General features: G+C 51.9%; 2 protein-coding genes across 13 annotated transcripts in view; both read left to right on the top strand.

The window, feature by feature from the left end:
- The first annotated feature begins 1,744 nt into the window (after positions 1-1,744).
- Unc45a (unc-45 myosin chaperone A) lies at positions 1,745-17,453 on the top strand. 5 transcript variants are annotated; one of them, XM_011250775.1, is made up of 21 exons: positions 1,745-1,813; positions 2,228-2,631; positions 3,033-3,194; positions 3,395-3,431; positions 3,729-3,904; positions 5,728-5,820; positions 6,272-6,439; positions 7,882-8,050; positions 8,555-8,725; positions 9,597-9,768; positions 10,892-11,192; positions 12,313-12,407; positions 13,098-13,239; positions 13,583-13,723; positions 13,925-14,052; positions 14,226-14,292; positions 14,714-14,827; positions 15,047-15,162; positions 16,319-16,436; positions 16,577-16,732; positions 16,868-17,453. In XM_011250775.1, exons 2-21 carry the CDS (start codon positions 2,626-2,628, stop codon positions 17,123-17,125), a joined length of 2,790 nt encoding a protein of 929 aa, XP_011249077.1. In that variant the 5' UTR covers positions 1,745-1,813; positions 2,228-2,625; the 3' UTR covers positions 17,126-17,453. The 5 variants fall into 5 exon arrangements, with proteins under 5 accessions (XP_011249077.1, XP_006540605.1, XP_011249076.1 ...); XM_006540542.2 differs by having other exon boundaries at positions 3,586-3,904; XM_011250774.1 differs by having other exon boundaries at positions 2,228-2,676.
- Positions 17,454-18,057: 604 nt separating this feature from the next.
- Rccd1 (RCC1 domain containing 1) overlaps positions 18,058-23,514 on the top strand; it is a 30,097-nt gene continuing 24,640 nt past the window's right edge. For 3 of the 8 annotated variants that reach the window (XR_882031.3, XM_017322294.2, XM_030242622.1), the window contains exons 1-6: positions 18,058-18,995; positions 21,402-21,468; positions 21,564-21,883; positions 22,047-22,443; positions 22,532-22,653; positions 23,404-23,499. Coding sequence is in view for 7 of the 8 variants with exons in the window: in XM_017322294.2 (XP_017177783.1) it covers positions 21,715-21,883; positions 22,047-22,443; positions 22,532-22,653; positions 23,404-23,499 (784 nt within the window). In the remaining variant the exon portion in view is untranslated. The remainder of the gene's footprint in view (positions 18,996-21,401; positions 21,469-21,563; positions 21,884-22,046; positions 22,444-22,531; positions 22,654-23,403; positions 23,500-23,514) is intronic. The other 5 variants (XM_006540929.3, XM_006540928.3, NM_173445.4 and 2 more) reach the window with 5 other exon arrangements.

Here is a 23,514-nt window from a genome sequence, read left to right as displayed (position 1 = left end):
ATCCCATTCTCAACGGAGGTTCTTTAAAGACCGAGATCCTGGATATAGAAGTTTTCAACAATCACAGCGGCTGGTGCAGCGTTCTCCCCACCATGCCCCAGGACGTAGTAGAACTAACAGTCTTTGCAGAAAAGGGAGACAAAACCAAAAGTGATAGTTTCACAGAGTGCTGGGTACAGAGCTGGAAGGCACGGGTGGCCGTGGGATCGTGGGGGGAAAGCCCATTTTATCTAGCCTGGGAGGCAGAGACAGCGTCTTCCACGAGAAAAAGGCCATCTACAGCCTGGCACAACACCCAGACCGTTTTCAACGTGCTCCAAACATCGCTCTCCTCACAGGGTCAGTCTCTGTTATCTTGGGCATCTGAACCTAACATCTTGGCCCTAGAGATGCTAGGATTTGACCTGGAGAGTTGGATCTTGCTTAATTGCTTCAGATGTGGGCTCCTGGGACACAACACTGTTTCTACAGAAACCGTTTGCATTCATCTCTTGAATCATGAGGGAGCCTGCTTCAGTCCCCAGACCTCTGCTCTGGGCCCTTGAGGTAGTGAGTCTTGTCCCCGCGGTTTCAGGAGCATAGTGTTGCCTAGCTTGGGTAGGCACTGGAACAATCCTTCTCTCTTTACCGGCCATCGAGCTTTGGATCTTCTGGAGAAATCCCGTCTTGGCGTTGGCAGCTCTGAAGTATGAGGGATAAGCAAGACCTTGGCATCTCCCCAAAGGGTTCTGAGAAGTGGAGACAGCCAGCTGCTAAGTGTATTCCACCAGGCAGGTAGCTTTTGTGTCTGGGCTGGCAGCTGGGGAGATAAGGCTCAGGGGAAAGCCTAATGACTGGACTCTCTGACAGGCTTGGTGGTTGCCATGGCGCTGCAGTTACAGAGGGATGCCCCACAGGCTGAACAGAGGTCTCTGGGGTCTAAAATGGAATAATCCATATCCCCCAAGGTGTCCGTGCAGCCTAGAAATTGAGGAATGGGTAGATAGAAACACAGTTGGCTTCACACGCTCATTTCATTTCTTTCTTTCTTCTTTCCTTTCTTTCTTTCTTTCTTCCTTTTTGACAATGGCTCAACTTTTTCTCTCCTGGCATTCCTTTCCTCCCTTCTGCTTAGGAAATCATAGGCAGTTTAGAGCCAAAGGCCTCACATTTCCCAGCAGATGATAGGACCCAATCACTCTCATCTCTCCACAAGCTTATAATAGAGGAGTTTTCACCCCTGCAAATCTTGGGACTTTAATTTCAGCTTCCTTCTTGTCTGTAGCCAGGGCTTAGAACCCCTGTTGGATTCCTAGGACTACGACTGAGGTGGAGGCGACTTCTTATGGGCCTCCAGGGGAGAGGTCCAGGGCTCCTGCTGACAGGCCTGTGTGGGGGACTGCTTTTCAGTTGGATGAATCTTGCCCAGCCAACCGACCTCTCAGGTATAATACTTTCCCTATCCTCTGAGGGTGACTTGGGGTACGGGAGATCTGATGGTGAGGGGTGGAGAGAGCCTCCTCTTCTCTTCTCTTTGGGACTTGGACCCCATTTTGCACTTTGAGCAGGGTGAAGGGGATGTGGGTAACCTCCCTTCTCTATAGACGTCTTGCTTCTCTCCAGCCCTGGCTCACCACCCCCATTTGTGCCAGACTACACGGGATGCAGAAGGCGGCCACTACCCTGGTTTTTTCTGTCCGCGCCTCTCTGACACTCCCGAGGAAGCCTACTGTTGCCACCTGCAGGCTGCCGGGGGTTCCTGCTGTACCCTGGATGAATTTGAGGCCCTGTACCAAGTTAACTTGTCTTCGCTTCAGCCACCACCCATCCTCAGGTAAGAACTCTAGTCCCGGATTCGCAGAACACTGGCAGAGTGCTCCCGTGTCTTGGGCACTGTCCTTGAATTCTGCAGTGGGAGACTTGTAGCTTCCAGATTAGTGGAGAGGAAGTCACTAAATCATAATTACAACCAATGCTGTAAATGAAAACAAGTAACAGAAGCTGCTTTGTCTTAAGGGGTTTGGACGGTGTTAATAAAGAGGATTTGTTAATCTTGGACACATTGTAGTAGGAGGTTTAATTCTGAATCTGCCGCGTTTGTCTTCAAGGTACTTGCGAGCTCCCAGATTTGTATGCAAAATATGTGTATGCATCTGTATTTATCCCCTGCTCTCGTGGGACTCTGGGCTCTGCAAACCCTGACTTGTAGCAGCCAGTAGACAACCTTGAGTCTCTCCTGTCTCCCCAGGGGTCCAGGCCCGCTCCTAGCACTGGGCATCTACACTCTACTGCTGATGGCACTGATGACTACAGATTTCGTGCACTTCTGCCGTGGTCGGGGACGGAGAGAAAAACAAAACTCCAGCGGCTGCCGCCGCCTTTCCTTTAGAGCCTCTTCCGCGCGCCCTCTACAGGTTCCAGTGGGAACAGACTAGGCGCTCGTGAAGCAGCCCTGAGCCTGAGCCTGCGCCTGCGCAACGCGAGTACCCCGCCCTTGCACAGACCCAACCACTTCTTGGCCTCGCCTTGTTTAGCGTAACACTGACGCATTGCTGGGGCGGGGCAGTCGCCGGCATCTCGCGGATCCCAGGGACACCTTTGCTCTAAAGACTGCGCCTGCACTGGCTCTTGGAGCTTAGCTTCGTGATGACTGTGAGTGGCCCGGAGACCCCCGAGCCCCGACCTTCCGACCCCGGGGTGCGTACTGATTCTCCTGTGCCATCTCCCCTTTCACACATGCGCCTTCGCACCTGGTCGCCGTCACCTTATTCTAGCCCTTCACGGGACTCGGCCAAGACCCGGCTCTTCTCCCAGGCGCGCTGCTCTGCCCAACGCCTTTCTCTCTCTCTCTCTCTCTCTCTCTCTCTCTCTCTCTCTCTCTCTCTCTTCTCTCTCTCTCTCTCTCTCTCTCTCTCTTCTCTCTCTCTCTCTCTCTCTCTCTCTCTCTCTCTCTCTCTCTCTCTCTCTCTCTCTCCCTCTCTCTCTCTCTCTCTCTCTCTCTCTCTCTCTCTCTCTCTCTCTCTCTCTCTCTCTCTCTCTCTCTCTCTCTCCAGGCCAGCTCAGCCGAGCAGCTGCGGAAGGAGGGCAACGAGCTGTTCAAATGCGGGGATTACGAGGGCGCCCTGACCGCCTACACACAGGCCCTGAGTCTCGGCGCGACGCCCCAGGACCAGGCCATTTTGCACCGAAACAGGGCTGCTTGCCACCTCAAGCTGGTGAGGGGATCGGGTTGCTCTAACCTGGTTCTACCTGGGCCTGGGATTGCCCATAGCCGCTGCTGTTTGTGCACCAGTTGGGCATTTCCTAGCCACGCACGATTGCCAGAGGTCTTTAGGCGTGGGTAGTGGGGGATCAGGTGGTTCAGCAAAACAAGGGTGCCATTGCCACTCTCAGGCTCCTGATCTTTCTCTTACAGGAAGATTACAGCAAAGCAGAATCAGAGGCGTCTAAAGGTAGGGTGGGTGTGGGTCCTCATATGGAGCAATGGGGTCTTCTGTGGTGGGAAAGGACTCTGGGGCCACCGAGCCATCCCTTTCTCCTCCTCTGGACCCAGTCACTCGTCTTTCTACTTGCTTTCCCACTTCTTCGGCCTTTCCTTTTCTGCAGCCGCCCTCACCTTTTCTGAGGCTGAAGCACCGAGCTCCACATTCGTACCCCTATCTTCCTTTGGCCCTCGAGATCTATCCCTACTGCTCTTGCCTGGAGACGGTGGCCTCCTGGGTGCTGATAGAGTTCCTGTTTGTGCTCAGCCATTGAAAAGGACGGTGGGGATGTCAAAGCACTCTATCGCCGAAGCCAAGCCCTAGAGAAGCTGGGCCGCCTGGACCAGGCTGTCCTTGACCTGAAGAGATGTGTGAGCCTAGAACCCAAGAACAAAGTTTTCCAGGAGTCGCTGAGGAACATTGGGGGCCAGATTCAGGAGAAGGTATGTGAAGGTACCAAGAGAAGTTGGAGTTGCCTGGGTCTGGGACAAGGATGTAGACACAGTACTCCAGAGAGGAGCTACTGGTAACAAATACACATTAATTAATAATGCTCAGACTGATGGAGGAAATCAAGTTTAAAGCATGTTTTTTTCTGTGTATGTATAAGTTTGTCCTTGTATGTAAGTGGTGTGGGTGCGTGGACTCTTACGGTACCTGGCGAAGGTATGAAGTGATTTGGCTCTGTTAGGCTGTAGTGCTTTAGCATATCAAAGTTGTAAATGAATATCTGATGATCTAGTTAGCCCCTCTTGACCTTAGACTCACTACCTGCCCGAAGCTGGCCTTGAACCCCTGATTCTCTTGCTTCCAAAAACATTTTTAGTTTTACTTTTTTAAGACAGGGTTTCATGTAACCTAGGCTAGGCCTGGACTTGGCTGCGTAGCTGTGGATAGCCTTGACTTCCTGCCTACACCTCCCAAGGGCTGGAATTTCAGGCGTCTGACTTTTATTTCAGCCTTGTTTATAGTAAGAGAGACTTGGAACTTGCCTAAATGCCCAGCAATGAAGAGAAAAAAAAAACCTAAACAGACTAGGTCAGTGCTGTTTCTGAGAAATGGATCATATATGACTAGACGCGGGCTCTGCTGATTGGTAGATGGAAAAGCAAAATATGCGGTAATCTAAGTAGGAAAGTACTATGTTCATGAGGGAACGATCCAAACAGTGGAGCCTGTCTGAGAATATCTGGCTGAATCCGTGACAGTCCAATGAAAAATGTCAGTAAAGCTTGACATTAAAAGCCAGGTGGTAGCGCATGCCTTTAATCCTGGCACTCGAGAGGCAGAGGCAGGCGGACCTCTGGGTTAGAGGCCAGCAGGGTCTACAGAGTGAGTTCCAGGACAGCCAGGGCTATGCAGAGGAACCCTGTCACTAAATAAATAAAATAAAAATAAAAGCCTGTTAAGAATGCACATCAAGCCAGGGGTGGTGGTGCACACCTTTAATCCCAGAGGCAGAGAAAGGCAGGTCTCTGTGAGTTCGAGGCCAGCCTGATCTACACAGTGAGCTCTAGGACAGCCAGGACTGTTTCACAGAGAAACCCTGTCTTGAAAAAACAACAAAAAACAATGTCCACTAAAGGCCAGGCCTGGTGGTGAATACCTCTAATCACAGCACTCAGGAGCTGAATGAAGCAGACAGATCTTTGTGAGTTCAAGACCAGCCTGGGCTAATTTAAAAAGAAAGAAAAAAGTGTGTGTGTGTGTGTGTGTGTGTGTGTTGTGTTTATCAAAATGGTAACATTGGAAGAAAAGAATGGGGTTAAAGAGGTTTTCCAAGAAATACCTGTTTTAACGCGCACACACACACACACAGACACACATACACCAAAAAGAAGTGTTAGCAGCTACCTCAAAACCTTCCTGCCCTCTTTTGAACGACTGTCAAGCATAGCACCATAGTGGCATTTCTGTGCTGTTAACGCTGCTATAGTATGGCTGGCACTGCCTGGAGCTGGTTTCCTCATGGCTAACAAAATGCCTCCCATCTGAAGGCACTTCCTTTAGCATCAGCAGGCCCTCTTGCCCAAGCAGGACAGTTCAGAGAGGAAAACAGCCCAGGGGAAGTTTAGGAGGAGATGCCTGGCAAGTCTCTTCCTGCCTGCCATGGTTGCTAGCTGTTATTTGTTGGCCCTGAGCTCTGAGCCACCCGGGAGGAGAGCCAGGGAGAACACATAGGAAATATGACATGTCATGACATAGGAAATATGACAGGTCTGACCAAGAAAGGTGATTTATTCTGTGCTTTGTTGCTTTGTCATAGGTGCGGTACATGTCCTCCACAGATGCCAAAGTAGAACAGATGTTTCAGATACTGTTGGACCCCAAAGAGAAAGGCACGGAGAAGAAGCAGAAGGTACGGGTCCTGGAGTGGGCCACTAGAGCTCTTGTGCACACTCCTGTGCTCACTGGCCTGCTGGCCTGCTGTGTTGTAGGCTGAGCCTCCGGGCACGCCTCCTGTGTAGGAAGGAGCTTGTGAGTCCTTAGTGTGAAGCAAGGAGCAGGAACTGGAGTTCACAGAGCACCTTGGTGGCCACCCGGAGCCAGGATCTGGCACACAGTGTGACTGAGATGCTATCTTTGCTCCTGAGTCCCTGCTAGGGACTGGAGTCTAGCTGTCACCCAGGAGAACAAGCTCTCTGTTTACTTGAAGTAAGGGAAGCCGAAGTTCCAAGAGGTTGAGTTTATAGCTGGCACCTCTCAGATGCTAAGGAGAAGCAGTGAGGTCCGGAGCTCAGGGCCTCTCTGCTCGCCCTGCCCTTGGATATACGTCGTGTCGACATTAGAATCTACTTCCTCTGGTATAGGCTTCTCAGAACCTTGTGGTACTGGCCCGAGAGGATGCTGGAGCTGAGAAGATCTTCCGGAGCAACGGGGTTCAGCTCTTGCAGCGCCTGCTGGACACAGAAGAGACTGACCTCATGCTGGCAGCCCTGCGCACGCTGGTCGGCATTTGCTCCGAGCACCAGTCGCGGGTACGTGGTGTGGAGAGGTCTAGTTATTGCTTTGGTCTGTATGTCTGTCCGCTTGTCTACTAATGCCATCTACCTGTCTGCTCTTCCATTCCTCATTTTGTTCCAAAACCAGCTTAAGGCACAGAAAGGTCTGTCTGTGGCACAGACACAACCAGAGGGAAAAATAAAAAGGACAGAAAAGATCCACACGTTGGGACAGAGTAGGCCCAGAAAGGACAGACTTAGCCCTGTCGCACTTTGAGCGTTACCTTTCCTGAAGCCAGTCCACAGGGACACCTGGTCACTGCCTCACTCAAGGCTTCTCAGAGAGGGGTGTTGAATGTGCTCTAAAGGTCCGACTCCTTTTTCTCTGGAGAGGAGAGATGACAGTGATGTCACCAACAGCACCTCTCCCTTTGTTCTAGTGACCCAATGAGCAGCATGGACTGTTGTCCTCGTGTAGTCAGTTTGGCAAGGATAGCCCTGCTCCCAGGCCAGGAAAGTCCATGGCCCCAGCTCTTGCCTCTGCTGACTGGACCCAGGATATAGGAACTTGGCCTCTGGTTCATCTGCTTTTTTTTTTTTTTTTTTTATGTGTATAAATGTGCTTATTTAGAGTCAGGGTCTTCTTCCATAGTCTAGGCTGCCTTGAACTCATGGTCCCTCTGGGATTACAGCATGTGCTGCTGCCATGCTGGGCTCTTTGATTGCTTTTAGAGGAAGCTCCAGTTCCAAGAAGGGTAGATTGTGATGTAGTCAGTGAAATGCCTTGAGGCCAAGCCGGGGCTATGCACACCCCATAGCATCCTCTAGCTCCCTCCCACACAGGTCTGTGTGAGCTGGGATGAACCCATCAGGCCTCCTGGCTTCTCTGGCCTACAAGAAAGATGACTAGGCCTTGCAGATCTGCCCATGCATGGTCACACCCTCAGGCGCATGCAGACCTTAGTGCTGGGGCTGGGAAGGGACTGGCATTGATCGATCGATCGATCGATCAGGAAGTTCTGTCACGGTGAGCCTCCTTCTGGAGGAGGCATGAGACCAAATAGACACTCTTGAGGCCTTGTCTTCTCTTGGGCTACAGAGCCGATGTGGATGAGGGTTCTGGAATTTCTCCTCCAACTCCTCCTCTTATTCTTCTTCCTTCCTTCCTCCTTGTTTTCAGACACTGTCTAGATAAGTGGCCTTGGCTGTTCTAGAACTGACTGCTATCCAGTCTCTATGTCTGGGATTGCAGGTGATGTCACCACTACCAAATGAGATGCTTTCCTTAGACACACCCATCCAGGAAGCAAGGCATGACCCCGGGTCATAACCATTAGACACACCTTCTTTCCTTAGAGCTGACCCTTCCACTCAGATGTTTGCTTACTTTCTGACCACACTCACACATTCACCATTAGGAATCGCCATGGCTCCCCTTTACCAACCAGAGCCTCTGTCCGACTCTTTTCCCTCCTTAGACAGTGGCAACCCTGAGTGTCCTGGGAACTCGGAGAGTCGTCTCCATCCTGGGTGTGGAAAACCAGGCCGTGTCGCTGGCAGCTTGCCACCTGCTGCAGGTTATCTTTGATGCCCTCAAGGAAGGCGTCAAGAAAGGCTTCCGAGGCAAAGAAGGTGCTATTATCGTGGGTGAGTGGAAGCAGGTCTGGTCCCTTGGATGGTCGTGTTGTGACCCGGGGTGTGTGTGTGTGTGTCTGACCCCGCCCAGCCAGTCTTTCAGGGTGATGTTTTTTGTTTTGCTGAGACAAAGTCTCACTGTAGAACAAGCTGGTTTAAGCTGGGCATGGTGGTGCACGCCTTTAATCCCAGCACTCGGGAGGCAGAGGCAGGTGGATTTCTGAGTTTGAGGTCAGCCTGGTCTACAAAGTGAGCTCCAGGACAGCCAGGGCTATACAGAGAAACCCTGTCTCTAAACACCAAAAAAAAAAAAAAAAAAGAACAAGCTGGTTTAGAACTTACCAGGTAGGGTGCCTGAGGAGAGAGGTAGGCTCAGCTCAGAACCCAGGAGGGAAGCCTCCTTTGCCTGAATCTCGCAGGACTGGGTCAGAGCCCACTAATATACCTCTCTCCGTTGTGTGGAGGGCTGAACCCATTAGGTCGTGGCCATTGATCACTAATGTGTATTGTTGCCAGATCCTGCCCGGGAGCTGAAGGTTCTCATCAATAGCCTCCTGGAGCTACTGACCGAGGTGGGGGTCTCTGGCCAAGGCCGCGACAATGCCCTGACCCTCCTCATTAAAATGGTACCCCGGAAATCACCAAAGGACCCCAACAATAGCCTCACACTCTGGGTCATTGATCAAGGTAGGTGGTACAGTTTAGAAAAAGCTGCTTGGGTGTCTGAGGCCTGCTCTTCTGTGAGACTGACAGGAAAAATAATTGCACACAGCAACGAGCTGTCCTAAGCCTCCTGTGGTCTGTGTGGCTCCTGTGAGGCCTTCCAGATGAGTGTATATGTGTGTCATTGTACATATGTGTACATATGTGTGAGTGTACAGATATGTGTACATTGGACAGTCCTGAAGGTCAGGATAAAGGCAGTGTCATTTTTCTCTTTTGAGGTTGATTTCCTATCATGTGAGTCCTAGGGATCGAACTCAGGTCAGTCAGAGTTGGTAGCAAGCACCTTTACCTGCTGAGCCATCTCACTGGCCCGTTTGAAGTTTTTCTTAGTGTTTATGTATCATTACCGAGACATGTTAAGACTATATTGCTGGGCGTGGTGGCGCACACCTTTAATCCCAACACTTGGGAGGCAGAGGCAGGCAGATTTCTGATTTGAGGCCAGCCTGGTCTACAGAGTGAGTTCCAGGACAGCCAGGGCTACACAGAGAAACCCTGTCTCGGAAAAAACAAAACAAAACAAAACAAACGAACAAAAAAACAAAAAAGACTCTGTTAAGACAACCAAGTCATAACAGCAATTTACACTTCTCCTTTTCCAAAAAGATAATAAATAAGAAAGGACTTGCAAGGCCCTGCGTGGTAGCCCTCTACAGTGGTGCTTTGAGCCTGCTTCTGTTTCCTCCGTGGATTCACACTGTCTTGCCCCTGTTTGAACTCTGACCTTCCTGGCTGAGAGAGGTGGCCTTGCTTTTCTCTGCATCTCCTGGGCTGTCGCTATCTTTAGGGGTGGGCACCAGTGTTCTACTGTCTCAATGGGGTATCTTTCCAGGTCTGAAGAAGATTCTGGAGGTGGGCGGCTCCCTGCAGGATGCTGCTGGTGAGCTCACGGTGACGGCAAACAGCCGCATGAGTGCCTCCATCCTCCTGAGCAAGCTGTTTGATGATCTGAAGTGTGATGCCGAGCGAGAAAACTTCCACCGACTCTGTGAGAACTACATCAGGTGAGGGAGTGTGCGTTTCTCTCCTTGCCGGGGCTGCAGGCAAGGAAGCTGACGGGCTTTCAGCATGGAGGGCAACCTTAGGAGGACAAGGAAGCTAAAGTGGTCCCCAGCACCCCCACCCCAGGCACTGGTTTCGTTTCTATTGGTGTGAAGAGACACCATGACCAAGGCAGCTTATGAAAGGGGCTTACTGTTAGGGGCTTACAGTTTTAGGGGGTGCGTAGAATTCATAACCATCATGGCAGAGAGCTTGGTAGCCAGCAGGCAGGCATGGTGCTGGAGCAGTAACTGAGGGCTTACATGTTGAGACAGCCATGAGGCAGAGAGAGAGAGAGAGACAGAGAGAGCACCCACTAATTTGGAAGGAGTGGGCTTTGCAAAGCTCATCATCTCCAGTGCCACACCTCCTCCAACGCGGCCACACCTCCAACACGGCCACACCTCCTCCAACAAGGCCACACCTCCAACACGGCCACACCTCCTCCAACAAGGCCACACCTCCTCCAACACGGCCACACCTCCTAATCCTTCCCAAAGAGTTCTACCAACTACAGACCAAACATTCAAATGTATGAGTTTATGGGAGTCATTCATTCAAATAACCAGAGCCTATCATTTTAAGATGGGAACTCCTGAGCTCCTGAGTAGCCAGGGCATGTAGTTGTATGCCAGTGTACCAAGCTCCAAACCTACTTCTTGTTCCAAAGTGACGACACCAGGGAAACTGCAGCAGATGTGTCACGCATGACAGATGAGCCAAACACTTTCTGGATTTCTTTTCTACCTAAGAACTAGAAGTGACAGTCTTCCCTTGAGGAGTTGGCAGCTGAGGGGAACAGATTGACAGTAGCTTGCAGTGGGAAGATCTTAAGCTGTACAGGGAAGGAGTTGGGCAGGACGGTGTGTCTGAGGGTGTCACCAGCTAGGCCCGAGTGGAGGGCAGTAATGGAGCTTGGTGACTGCTTTTGCAATAGGATGGTCAGGCTTCCGCTTCCGTTGGTAGCTTTTCTTGCTGTTTCTTCCCATCTAGCACCAAGTGCGCACCTAGGGGACCTAGGGGAGGCAGGGAGAAGAGGCCCCTGTATGTACTTTGACGTGACAGCTATAACTCTGTGCCCCTCAGGAACTGGTTTGAGGGCCATGGGCTGGCCGGGAAGCTACGAGCCATCCAGACAGTGTCCTGCCTTCTGCAGGGCCCATGCGACGCTGGCAACCGGGCCTTAGAGCTGAGCGGTGTCATGGAGAGCGTGATAGCTCTGTGCGCCTCCGAGCGGGAGGAAGAGCAGCTGGTAGCCGTGGAGGCACTGATCCACGCTGCCGGCAAAGCCAAGCGGGCCTCGTTCATCACTGCCAACGGTGTCTCTCTGCTCAAGGACCTGTACAAGGGCAGCGAGAGGGACAGCATCCGCATCAGAGCACTAGTGGTGAGATGGGAGGGGGCTGGTCAGCTGTGTCTCCTGGGGTGGCCTCAGCACCGTAGGTGAAAGTACACACAGGACCTCACTGGGGCTCCAGGTGTGGGCCTGGCTCCTGCCACTGAAGGGCTTATGATCAAGTGGGAGATGATCCAGGTACAAAGGATGCCTAGGAATGTACGCTGCCTCACACTGTCCCCTGCTGGTTAGAAAGGCCTGTGGAGAAGCAGAAATTGTGTGTTTGAGGTCTTTCTAGACACCCATGAGTCAGCTGTAGCCAACACTGTAGGGTCTGGTTCTCCTCCTTGGGTATTGTCGTAGCTTGCTCTCTATTGCCGTGACAAACACCACAAACAGAAACAACTTGGGGAGGAAGGCTTTATTTCATGTTATAGCTTTCTTTGAAAGCGGGAGGCAGGGCAGGGACGTGGGGCAGGAACTGAAGCAGAGACCGTGAAGGAACACTGGCTTGTTCCTCGTGGCTTGCTCAGTTTGCTTTCTTGTACACCTCAGGAGCACATTCTAGAGATGGCACCACCACCAGTGGCCTGAGCGTTTCTACAGGCTAACTGATGGAAGCCATTTCTCAACTGAGGTCCCTTGTTCCCAGGGGACTCCAGTGTGTGTAAAGTGACACAGAAAGCAGCTAGCACAGGCAATGAGTCCTGGGTTTCTGTCTGGTGAGGATTTAGGGCGTGGCTCAAGTACTTGTACAGGGCCTTTTTGTTTTCTTTTGAGCCAGGGCTGGCTTATGTAGCCCAGGCTGTCCCCACACTCATTATAGACCCCAGGCTGGCCTAAAACATTTGATCATTCTGCCTTTACCTTCCAAAGGCTGGGATTAGAGGTCTGGCACAGAGTGCTTTTTTTTATGACACAAGGGACAGTGTAGAGCGGGAATGAGTGTGGAAAGGCCAGAGGCTTAGGGTCAGTTTCTACCAGTCACTGTGTCCTGTTCCCACCTCGGGAGGTGACTGCTGCCTAACACTCCATGTGTCACCTGTGGAGAGTCTGTTGATTAATTCATGTTTGCGGTCTTCCCAGAGCAATGGCAGAGGGCCTGGGAAGAGAGCCAGGCTGTAGTCTCCTTCCTAGGCACCAACCAGCTGGCCTTGTCCTCTTCCTCCAGGGACTCTGTAAGCTCGGATCGGCTGGAGGGACTGACTTCAGCATGAAGCAGTTTGCTGAAGGCTCTACCCTCAAACTGGCCAAGCAGTGCCGAAAGTGAGTCGTATTTCTCCATTTCTGGGACAGGGCTTAAGAGACGGGGTGGGACCTTAGAGGTGCGCAGTGAGGGCCTGAGTTTGAATCCCAAGCACCTTATTAAAAAACTGGATGTGGTTTCCCCTGTACCTGTCACACCTTTGCTGTGGTGGGCAGAGACAAAAGGGTTGTGGGGGCTTGCTGACTGCTAGCCTAGCTTTAGCTGCAGCCAGAGACTCTCCTCCAAGGGAAGAAGGCAGCAGGCCTCTGGATGCACGCGCGCGCGCGCGCACACACACACACACACACACACACACACACACACACACACACACACACACACGCGCGGTATTTAAAGGGGCATGGATGGAAGGTAAAGCTCCTTTGTTTCCTGTCTGTCCCCGGCAGGAGCTGCCTTCTGTTAGACAAACCCTCCTAGAACCTTGCTCATAAGTGACTGTGTCAAGGGGAGACCCAAGCCCCTGGCTCTCCTCTTTGTCCAAGCTACTCCTTCTTTCTCCCACTATTATTTGCTGTTGTGTTTTTTGTTTGTTTGTTTGAGATAGGATCTCACTAAACACAAACCAGCCTAGAACTTGTGACTCTCTTGTCTCTGCCATCCGAGTGCCAAGATCACAGGCCTGTACCTGTACCGTGGTTGGCTCCTGCTTCACACCTCTTATTGCCATTCATGATCATCCTTGTCCCTAGGTGGCTATGCAATGACCAGATTGATGCAGGTACTCGGCGCTGGGCAGTGGAGGGCCTGGCTTACCTCACCTTTGATGCGGACGTGAAGGAAGAGTTTGTGGAGGACGAGGCTGCTCTGAAGGCCCTGTTCCAGCTAAGCAGGGTAGCTCTGCCAGTTCCTGCTTTCAGCCTAGGGGCGGCGGGATCTAGGATGAGCGCTTACCAGGCTTTAGCAGGTCTCACCCATGTCCCTGTGACCCTGGGGAAGCAGAGCCAGCTGCAGGGTGTCTCTGTGGTGCCTGTAGGGTCTGGAAGCACAGTTGCCCTGGAGGAGTTAAGGAGGCAGGATTGTGAGCTCTGAGTGTGGGGTTGGAGCAGGTTCCCAGTCTTTTCCTGGGTTCCTCACAGATGGGGCTGTGGAGGATGGGATGGCAGCCTGGCTCCGCTGCTCTGAGCTGGGCTGCCCCGCTGGGACTTCCCTGCTGAGTGCCCCTCTCTCCTGGCAGTCTGAAGAAAGGTCAGTGCTCTTTGCCGTAGGCTCGGCATTGGTCAATTGCACCAACAGCTACGACTATGAGGAGCCTGACCCCAAGATGGTGGAGCTGGCCAAGTATGCCAAGCAGCACGTTCCAGAACAGCACCCCAAGGTATGGGTACACTCGGGAGGGCGGGGTGAGGGCGGGACGGGACAGGGGGGGCTCCATGTTATTGGCAGCAGTTGAGCTGGCCGATTGATCCTCAACAGAAAGCTTTCCTTTAAGCAATGTCTTCTGTGAGAAGAGCTCACATTTTCCCACCCACCCAGCTAGGGTTCCCCCCCCCCACTCCCCGATTGCCTTCTCTCGCAGGACAAACCAAGCTTCGTGCGGGCTCGTGTGAAGAAGCTGCTGGCGGCGGGTGTGGTGTCAGCCATGACGTGTATGGTGAAGACGGAGAGCCCCGTGCTGACGAACTCCTGTAGGGAGCTACTCTCCAGGTGAGCCAGCCTGCCTCTGCGGACTCCTGCTTCAGGCTACCGCATGCCTGTAGGGATGGGTACTGGACTGTGTGGGTCTTAGAGCACTTGGCTGCCTTACTTTGCTTAGCTTAAGATTGAAATGCCTGCCTGCCACTGGGTCCCACCCACCCACCCACACCTTCTCCCGGCAGGGTCTTCCTGGCTTTGGTGGAAGAGGTGGAGGATCGAGGTACTGTGGTTGCCCAGGGAGGGGGCAAGGTAAGCTGGTTTCTGACTCCTTCCTGAGCCATCCACCTGTAAGACATGACTCAGTGGCTGCTGGCCCTGGGGGACACTAAGAGTGGCCAGCAGGAACTTTTGCCAGTGGAGTGTGATACTTCTGTGGACAGGCTCCTTGGAGTCCTTTGGACCCATAAAGAGCCTGAGCTTGCCTCCTTTTCCCTCTGGGGCCCCAGGGCTCTGCACAACCCATGGTTAGCACCTAATGGGTGGTTGAGGAAAGTGTGGGTAGTTTCAGTGAGAGACCTCAAAGTGAAGGGAGTGGAGTCTGAGCAGGGAGTATTCTCAGACCCAAGGAGAGAGTTGGGGGGCTGGGGGAGAGTGCAGTAAGGATCGATGGCTTGGACCTTGTGCTCCCGGGGCCAGCCTGGGTGCTGACAGGGCTGGGGTCGTTTGACAGGCTCTGCTCCCCCTGGCTCTGGAAGGCACTGATGTTGGGCAGACCAAGGCCGCCCAGGCTCTTGCCAAGCTGACCATTACCTCCAACCCAGAGATGACCTTTCCTGGCGAGCGGGTATGTGTCTCCTTGCTCTGACTGTGGACCCCCCCCCCCCCGTTTCCTCATTATGCCCTGAGGAGCCCTGGCCTGGGCCCCTTCTCATGACCATCAGGAAGTGGCAGTTTTGCTGAGTCCTGGGGTAGGAAGAGACAGCCATAGAGCCACTGTCTTGGGTGGGCTCCCTGCTGGGGTCTTGGGATTGGGTGAACACTGATAGGTGCAGTTCTATCACAGATCTACGAAGTAGTCCGGCCCCTTGTCTCTCTGCTGCACCTCAGCTGCTCAGGACTGCAGAACTTTGAGGCCCTCATGGCCCTAACAAACCTGGCAGGGATCAGTGAGAGGCTCAGGTAAGGACCCGCTGGGAGCCTGGTATGGGGATTTGGGGGAGCCTCACTCACTCACTCTGTAGTTTGGAAGCCAGTTCCTGGTCACTCTTTGTGCCTCACAATGACTCCTCTGCAGCCTACAGATGAAGAGTCATGCCAGGGGAGGCAGGGTGAAGCTCTGGGGCCCCGACTTTACCCTCTATTTCCTTCTCTCCCCAGGCTGCTGACACTCAGTGGCTCATGGTATAATCCTAAGAAAGCTTTTAAGTCCTTCTGCCTCAGTTTCTTCTCTGTGAGTTAGTTATTTAACCCGTGAAGTAGGAGCGTGGAGAGCTGGCTGAGAAAATGCTTGTAAAACTCTTTATCAGGCACAAGTGGGTGTTGTGGCTCATGCCAAGGGAGGAAGAGTTCTTGGCTGTGAGTTCTAGGCCAGGCTAGGTTATAATCTGTTTCAAAAGCCACCTCCCTGACCTCTCCTGAAAGCCATTAGTTCATAGTATCTGGCCCTGGCAGTAGTCACAGTGAACATTTATTAGCTGTTAGTACTAATTGTGACCTTGAATACATCACTCACCACGCGGCCCAGTTTCTGCTTTGGCTAAATAGTGACGGTAGCCACCTCTGCACTCTACATTAAGGAAGGTAATTCAAGCATGGGGTTATGATGAGTACCAGGTGAAATAGTTCAAGCGGCTCGGACAGGTTCAGTGCGCAAACGGTTGATGTTTACAGAGCCGTCTTCATAACCACCCTGCTTTGCTAACTTCCGGGATGCTTAACAACCCCATGCTGGGGCTGGAGAGATGGCTCAGCGGTTGAGAGCACCGACTGCTCTTCCGAAGGTCCTGAGTTCAAATCCCAGCAACCACATGGTGGCTCACAACCATCTGTAACCAGATCTGATGCCCTCTTCTGGGTGTCTGAAGACAGCTACAGTGTACTTACATATAATGAATAAATAAATCTCTTAAAAAACAAACAAACAAACAACCCAACCCCATGCTGTTTCCTGCCAGGCCAGAAGGCTAGAAAGCACTGCAGTTCCTAACCAGCACAGCAGAGTCTTTGGGCATTGCTAGGGGAGCACCTGAGCTCAGGGCTCAGCCACCCGGGATAGGGCGGCACCTATGGATATGGAGACTCTGGTCATACGTGTCCTTCCACCTTCACCCCGCAGGCAGAAGATCCTGAAGGAGAAGGCTGTGCCCATGATTGAGGGCTACATGTTTGAGGAGCATGAGATGATCCGCCGCGCAGCTACCGAGTGCATGTGTAACTTAGCCATGAGCAAAGAGGTGAGCGTTGGTCTGGCCGGTCGCCATGACTGACAGGTGCCGGGGTTGGTCCGGTGGTTGCCATGACAGGTACCAGCAGCCCTGCCCTTCGGCTAGGCTTTGAACCCCGGTAGCATGGTCCTTGCCTCCATCTGTCCCAGGTGCAAGATCTCTTCGAGGCCCAGGGCAATGACCGGCTGAAGCTGCTGGTGCTGTACAGCGGCGAGGATGATGAGCTGCTGCGGAGGGCGGCTGCTGGGGGCCTGGCCATGCTCACCTCCATGCGGCCCGCACTCTGCAGTCGTATCCCTCAAGTGGTGAGTACCTGGTCTGGGCGGGGGAGGCTGAAGGAGCTAGCAGTTCCCTACATGGTGGTATGGCTGTTGTGTCGGGGAGTTCCTAGAGCGTAGATGTGGTTTCTGCCAGTCTTCACATCCGCCCGTTTCCTACAGACCACACACTGGCTGGAGATCTTGCAGGCCCTGCTCCTCAGCCCCAACCAGGAGCTGCAGCACCGGGGCACCGTGGTGGTGCTGAACATGATGCAGTCTTCGAAGGAGATCGCCGGCACCCTGATGGAGAGTGAGGTCCTGGAGATCCTGTCAGTGTTGGCCAAGGGCGAGGAGAGCCCAGTCACCAGGGCTGCCGCAGCCTGCCTGGAGAAAGCAGTGGAATATAGACTCATCCAACCCAACCAGGACGGAGAGTGACGATCGGCCCGGGGCCCACAGCTCACGCATCTGTCACCCTTCACAGCTCTGAGTCAGCACTGGGATGCTCGATACTTGCCTCGCCTCCACAGCTGCCACAGTTGCACTTTGGTGTTCTCAGGACACACAGCATACAGCCCTGCCCTGCCAGCACTCAGGAGGGCCCTGTCTGTACTGTAGAGAGCTGAGGCTGGGGGACGTACATCCCATTCAAGCCTGAGGATTATGGGCATCAAGAAGGAAGGACACAACAGCATCCTCACATGCTGGGAGCATCATCAGAGCCTGCCAGCAGGCTCACCCCGCTAATAAATTCTGTGGAACTAAAGCATCTGTTTGTTGTTGTAGGCGGGGCTGCTGAGGGTGGGACACTCAGGAGCAACAGCTGGACATCAGCAAAGTGTGCTGTAGAGCGCTGTTGCTGTAACAGAAGGAAGCCAGTGGGCCCATGGAGAACCTTTGTAGACAAGGCCTTAATATGGGTAGGACAGGCTGGCTTCAAACTGATAATCCTTTCTCAACCGTTAAGAGTTGTAGGAATTACAAGTGCCAACACCCACGCTGGTTTCTTTCTAAATCCTGGTGAGTTAGCCTAAAGCTTAGGAAGCTGATCAAATTTCAGTGTCTTTTTTTTTTTTTTTTTTTTTGTTTGTTTGTTTGGTTGGTTTTTTCTTTTTCTTTCTTTCTTTTTTTTTTTTTTTTTGGTTTTTTTTCGAGACAGGGTTTCTCTGTATAGCCCTGGCTGTCCTGGAGCTCACTTTGTAGACCAGGCTGGCCTCGAACTCAGAAATCCGCCTGCCTGTGCCTCCCGAATGCTGGGATTAAAGGCGTGCGCCACCACTGCCCAGCTTTTTTTTTTTTTTTTTTTTTCAGTGTCGTTTTTTTATGCTGGTCCTTGGATACATTTGTCATGATATTGTGAGTTTTCTGTGATCTCTACCCAGTCTGTGTTTGGAATTTGGGGTCAGTGTGCGCTTCCCTCGGGGAAAATACATTTTTCTGTAACTCTGCCAGGTTGAAGGAGAAACAGGACTCAAATAGATTCCCTATATGGCTAGGAACACCGGTTTCTTAGAGGCTGGAGTCCAGGCTTGGCACTCATTGGCTCAGTACAAGTAAGTGACAGAGCCTGGGCCAATCAGTGAAGGCACTAGTACTACAGCTTCCTGTTTGGCCCTCAGTCCTGCGCTTGTTCAGTAGTGAACGACCTCCTTCCTTGTTCAAAGGGAATGGAGGGTGTCAGGGCTTGGTCTTCGCCCGCCGTTTCCCTCGGATCGTCAAGAGTATCCATTCATTCAGTGGTTCCAACCGCGTCCACTGCTGTTGGCGCGCACAGGAGACTTCAGCCTACTGCCTGGTGGCAGGTAACCCGGCGCATGTGTGCCGGTCAGGCGCGCCCCAGTGGTGACGTCACCGCTCGTGCCTGCGATTGGCTCCGAAAAGCTGGCGCACCGAATGACCGCGTTGCTTGGCGCGGAGGCCCTTAAAAAGTGCTTTACTCCGCCGGCCATCTGTTCCCCGAGCCATACATTACTATGCGCTGCTCACTTTCAAGGTTTCCTGCTTAAAGGGCTTTCCTGATGAGTTGAGGGTACAGGCTAATGGGAAGATGAAAGATTCCTTTGGTTGGGGATCCAGGAGCTGTAGTCTCAGATCTGACTTAAGAGGCTCGAGAGTGTCTGTAAAATTCTGATCCATTCGAGTGAAGTGGCGTTGCATTTTGAACCGCGCGACTGTCTCCCAATTTCAGCCTGAGCTCCCTGGGACCCATAGTCATCACATTAAGTCAAAGGAAAGGCGCAGCAAAGACTTCTTGAATAAACGACCGAGTAAGGTCCAGTGGAAATTGTCCAAATGCCTCTGAAACCCGGTAAGAGCCAATGGTCATTTTCGTCGTTAAATTCTACTGTGTAAACTAAGCTAGGACTGTTTACACTTAAATTTTGATTTGTATTTATTGCAAACAGTTCTGCTAGGTAGATACAAGCAGTGCTGTCCCCACTCGCCTTGTAAAACTGAAGTTGTGCAATAGGATCCAGGTGCACAGGCACGCCCACCTAGGTCCCAGGTGTTTATTCTTCTTGTTGGGACGAGGCTTATAAATCCATAGGACACGGCTCAGCTCCACACTTGCTGTGTGATTGGGAGTCTAGAGAAAAATGGAGTCAATTTGAATGGAGACTCGGGGTTAAAGTTCTCAAGGCTAAGAGACTGGAGCTGTGGGCCTCAGATCCTAGTGTTGTATCTGATCTCCCACGTACATGCCTCACAGTTCCCTTGTGGTAATAGAAATAAGTTCTGGGTTGCAAAGAAAGAGACCACTGTTAAGGCCTAGATGGAAGGTTAAGGCCTAGGTAACCGTTACCTGGACAGCCTGCCATTATAAAGAAACTTTCTCATGTTTGTGCTGTTCCTAAGGAACTTTCTAATGCTAAGATTGATTATATAGTTATGTTCTGTGCCCTTGAAACCAATCACGATAGAAGTCAGTAGAACGACTTTGTATAGTTACCCTTGGACCCGAAACAACCACCCTGCAGCACTTTCTGCACCTGTGTATAAGCTTTTATAGTGTAAGCTGCCCCTGGGATGGGCCCCAAGGTAAGAGAGTCACCTGAGCCAATATAAGGAACTATTTGGAATAAGACTTTCATTTTGGCTGGGCAGTGGTGGTGCACGCCTTTAATCCCAGCAGTTGGGCGGCAGAGGATTTTAGAGTTTGAGGCCAGCCTGGTCTACAAAGTGAGTTCCAGGACAGCTAGGGCTATATAGAGAAACCCTGTCTTGAAACAAACAAACAAAAAAAGACTTCCATTTTGAGTAGGGGCCAAGTAGAGTTTAAATTCTCAAGACCTCCCTGAGAACTGACATCCTATTTTGCAGAAAGAAACATGTGTGTGGGTAACTAATCCTGGTAGACAAGTTAAGATATGAATATTGAACAAGAAAGAGAAGAAAGAAAAAAAAAAAACAAAAAGAAAAAAAAACAACAAAAAAAAACAAAAAGAAAAAAAAAGATATGAATATTGAACAGTGCACATCCTCTGCTACAGCTGAACACCCCAACCAATGGGAGCAGGATAAGTGTACAACAAAGACCTGCACCCACAAAGTAGCTCACAGCTGTCTCTAAGTCCCGTTCCAGGGCATCCTAAACCCATACACAGACACACATGCAGGCAAAAAAGCATGCACAGAAAATAAAATAATAAAATAAGGAATACCATGCCCCAAATTGGGTAGTCGTGTAAGACTTAGTCCATGGAAATTAAGGAGGAAAGAGAAAAGGGTCACTGGTCATTGGACTTTGAGAAAACACAGGGTTTACTGGTGTGTGTGTGTGCAACATTTTCAAAATAGTCTTACAAGGGACAGGGAGATAAAGATCTAGACACCAGGCCAGCTAGAGAAGTACTGGCACATGCCTTTGATCTCCACAATCAGAAGGCAGCGATGGGGCGATCTTTGTGAGTTTGAAGCCAGCCTGTTCTACATAGTGAGTTCCAGGACAGCAAGGGCTTGTGTAGAGAGACCCTGCCTCACATTAAAAGGGTGTGGGGAAGCTTAGTGGTGAAGGGCACTGCTGTTCTTGCGGAAGACCTGGGTTCAGGTCTAGCACCCACATGATGGCTCACACTCCAGTACCAGAGGGTCTGATGCCCTCTTCTGCCCTTTAGTAACACCAGACACAAACATGGTGCACAGACAGACATGCAGGAAAAACATCTCTACACATATTGTAAAATAAATCTTTTATTTTATTATTTTATTTTCTGTGCATGCTTTTTTGCCTGCATGTGTGTCTGTGTATGGGTGTAGGATGCCCTGGAACGGGACTTAGAGACAGCTGTGAGCTGCTTTGTGGGTGCTGGGAATTGAACCTGGGTCCTCTGGAAGAGCAGCCAATGTTCTTAACCACTGAGTCGTCTCTCCAGTCCAAAATAATAAATCCTTTTTTTTTTAACCACTTCTTTTTTTAAAACCATTTTAAAAAAAAAGCTATTTATTTGTTTTATGTGTTTGAGTACACTGTAACTGTCTTCAGACACCAGAAGAGGGCATTGGATCCCATTGCATATTGATTGTGAGCCACCATGTGGTTGCTGGGAATTGAACTCAGGACCTCTGGAAGAACAGTCAGTGCTCTTAACCGCTGAGATGTCTCTCCAGCCCCACCCCACCCCCCAACCCCAAATAATAAATCTTAAAAAAAATTTTTTTTCTTGCCTTGAATACAAGTTTGACTTAAAAGACACATACTTAATATTTCTTACAGCTGTACGCTGGATTTGAGCCAAAAGTAGAAGTGGTCAGCTGCAGACAGTTCAGCAGTCAAAAATCTGGTAGGACCTTTGGCCAAAGCTCTGCTCCGTGGACAGTAGTGGGATGGACTCCGTTTGCCCGGTGATTAGGATGGCATACTGTCTCTATTTTACAGGTAGTGCAACTTCAGCCCCCTGGAAGGCAGGATTTGCCAGCGTTCCTAAGGTGTCCTGTTTGCAAGAGTCTCCTTGGTTTGCAACCTTAATCTTGCATCCCTTAATCCACACCACAGCCAAGTGTCCACCCACAGAGGGCTCAACCTGGACATGGCCGAGAAACGGCACGGAGCCTGGTTCGGCTTTGGTTTCTGTGGCTTCGGGCAAGCGCTGGGTTCTGGGAACAGCCACCATTCAGTGTACAGTCCTGAACCACTGCATGCCAGTGATGATATTTGCCAAGTGAGCGCAGGCTGGAGCTACACTGCCCTGGTGACCCGTGAGTGCCCTCACAATCCCAACTCCAGACCTGTATCATGTATACCTGCCCAACCCTCCTAACATGCCAGTCCAGAAATACCCAACACCCGTACACCCTTACTCGGGCAGCCTCGAGCTTCCCAGGTCCATGGCATGCGTCCCTCCCAACTCTGCCCACACAGGTGGAGGCCGGGTGGAATTGTCAGGTTCTGTGAGCGGTGCAGCAGACGGCTGCAGGGACGTGTGGGCTTCGGAGGAACTCCTGGTGCTGCTACGCAACAAGGGCGGCTCCAGCACGGAAGTGCAGGCCTGGGTACCAGGTTCTGCGTTACAGGGGGAGCCCCTCTGGGTCCAGAACTTGGTTTCTGGGGCAAAGGGCCAAGGGGAAGATGAACCCAGCAGGGAGTCTAGGATGGGGACCCTGCCGTTGCTACCCTGCGCCCGTGCCTATGTGACCCCAGAACCACCCTTCTGCCAGCCTCTGGCCCCAGAGCTGCGGGTCCGCCAGCTGGAGCTGGGAGCTGAGCATGTGCTGCTGTTGTGCGCAGCTGGCCAGGTGTTCTCCTGGGGTGCGGGCAGGTGAGGACCGGCTGGTTGTGACGTGGCGGAGCTCAAGGAGAGGCTCTCTTGGATGGACCTGTAGCTGATTAGGGACGCCTTTGATCAGGCATGGACAGCTGGGCCACGGGACTCTGGAGGCAGAACTAGAGCCAAGACTGTTGGAGGCACTGCAGGGCCTGCGGATGGCTAAGGTGGCTGCAGGTGGCTGGCACTCTGTGTGTTTGAGTGGTGAGTGACTCGGGGCGGCTCCAAACAAGCTGGAGGGCTTGGCCCCGCCTTCCTCTTGCTCTGTTTTTGTGGGCGGTCTAGCCCAGGCCTCATTCCACGCTCAGTCCAGCTCAGTCATCCCTGAGTCTTCAGTGTTTCCAGATTTAGCCTGTTACTCCACCACCCTCTTACACCTCCACTCATCTGGTTACTGCCTGTCTTTGTTACTGAGCTCTTCACTACCCCCATCCATCTAAAATACTCCCGAAGGTCAGCACACTTCTGCAGGGGAAATGGTAAGAGACAGCTCAGCCAGGAAGAATGGAGAAGGCTGCCTATGCCCCGGTAGCCATGGTGGATGGCAGAGAGGTGTGCCTTGGTCCACAGTGTGTGGCCTAGGGCTTTTGTGTATTGGGTCCATCTTGGTGGGAAGGCTGAGACAAAAGAACTTCAGCCTGGAGTTAGCCAAAGAAAAGCTGGGCATGGTAGTTCGTGCCTGTAGTGCCAGGATTCAGGAAGGTTGGGGATTTTGAGGCCTGCCAGAGAGGTACATGGTAAGGTTTGGGAAAAGGGGAAGGGGAGAAGGGGTGTGTATGGGCAGGGATCTAAGACAGGGAAGCAGCGGGACTTGGTATGGGCATCCTTGATGGACGGGTGCTTTAGGGTACCCTTTACTCGCTCCTAGGAACAGGTAATGGGGATGTTTAGAGGAGGTGGGGTGGGTGAAAGGGTCCCACAGTGTGCTTCATGGATTCTCTTGGTCTCTTGCAGAAACGGGGGATATTTATATCTGGGGCTGGAATGAGTCAGGGCAGCTGGCCCTGCCCACAAGGAGTGGGACAGAGAACAAAGCAGAGAGAGAGGAAGGTAAGGTCCCCCTCT

Source organism: Mus musculus, chromosome 7, assembly GCF_000001635.26.
Source record: "Mus musculus strain C57BL/6J chromosome 7, GRCm38.p6 C57BL/6J".
NCBI lineage: Eukaryota > Metazoa > Chordata > Mammalia > Rodentia > Muridae > Mus > Mus musculus.
Note: the sequence above shows the minus strand (reverse complement) of the source record. Positions and strands in the feature narration are given on the sequence as shown.

Excerpts from the sequence above, each read along its gene's own strand:
- Unc45a (XM_011250774.1), top strand. The coding sequence starts at position 2,626 with ATGACTGTGAGTGGCCCGGAGACCCCCGAGCCCCGACCTTCCGACCCC. Across the intron at positions 2,677-3,032 it reads CCCGACCTTCCGACCCCGGG|GCCAGCTCAGCCGAGCAGCT; the intron begins GTGCGTACTGAT and ends CTCTCTCTCCAG. Across the intron at positions 16,437-16,576 it reads ACTTAGCCATGAGCAAAGAG|GTGCAAGATCTCTTCGAGGC; the intron begins GTGAGCGTTGGT and ends CATCTGTCCCAG.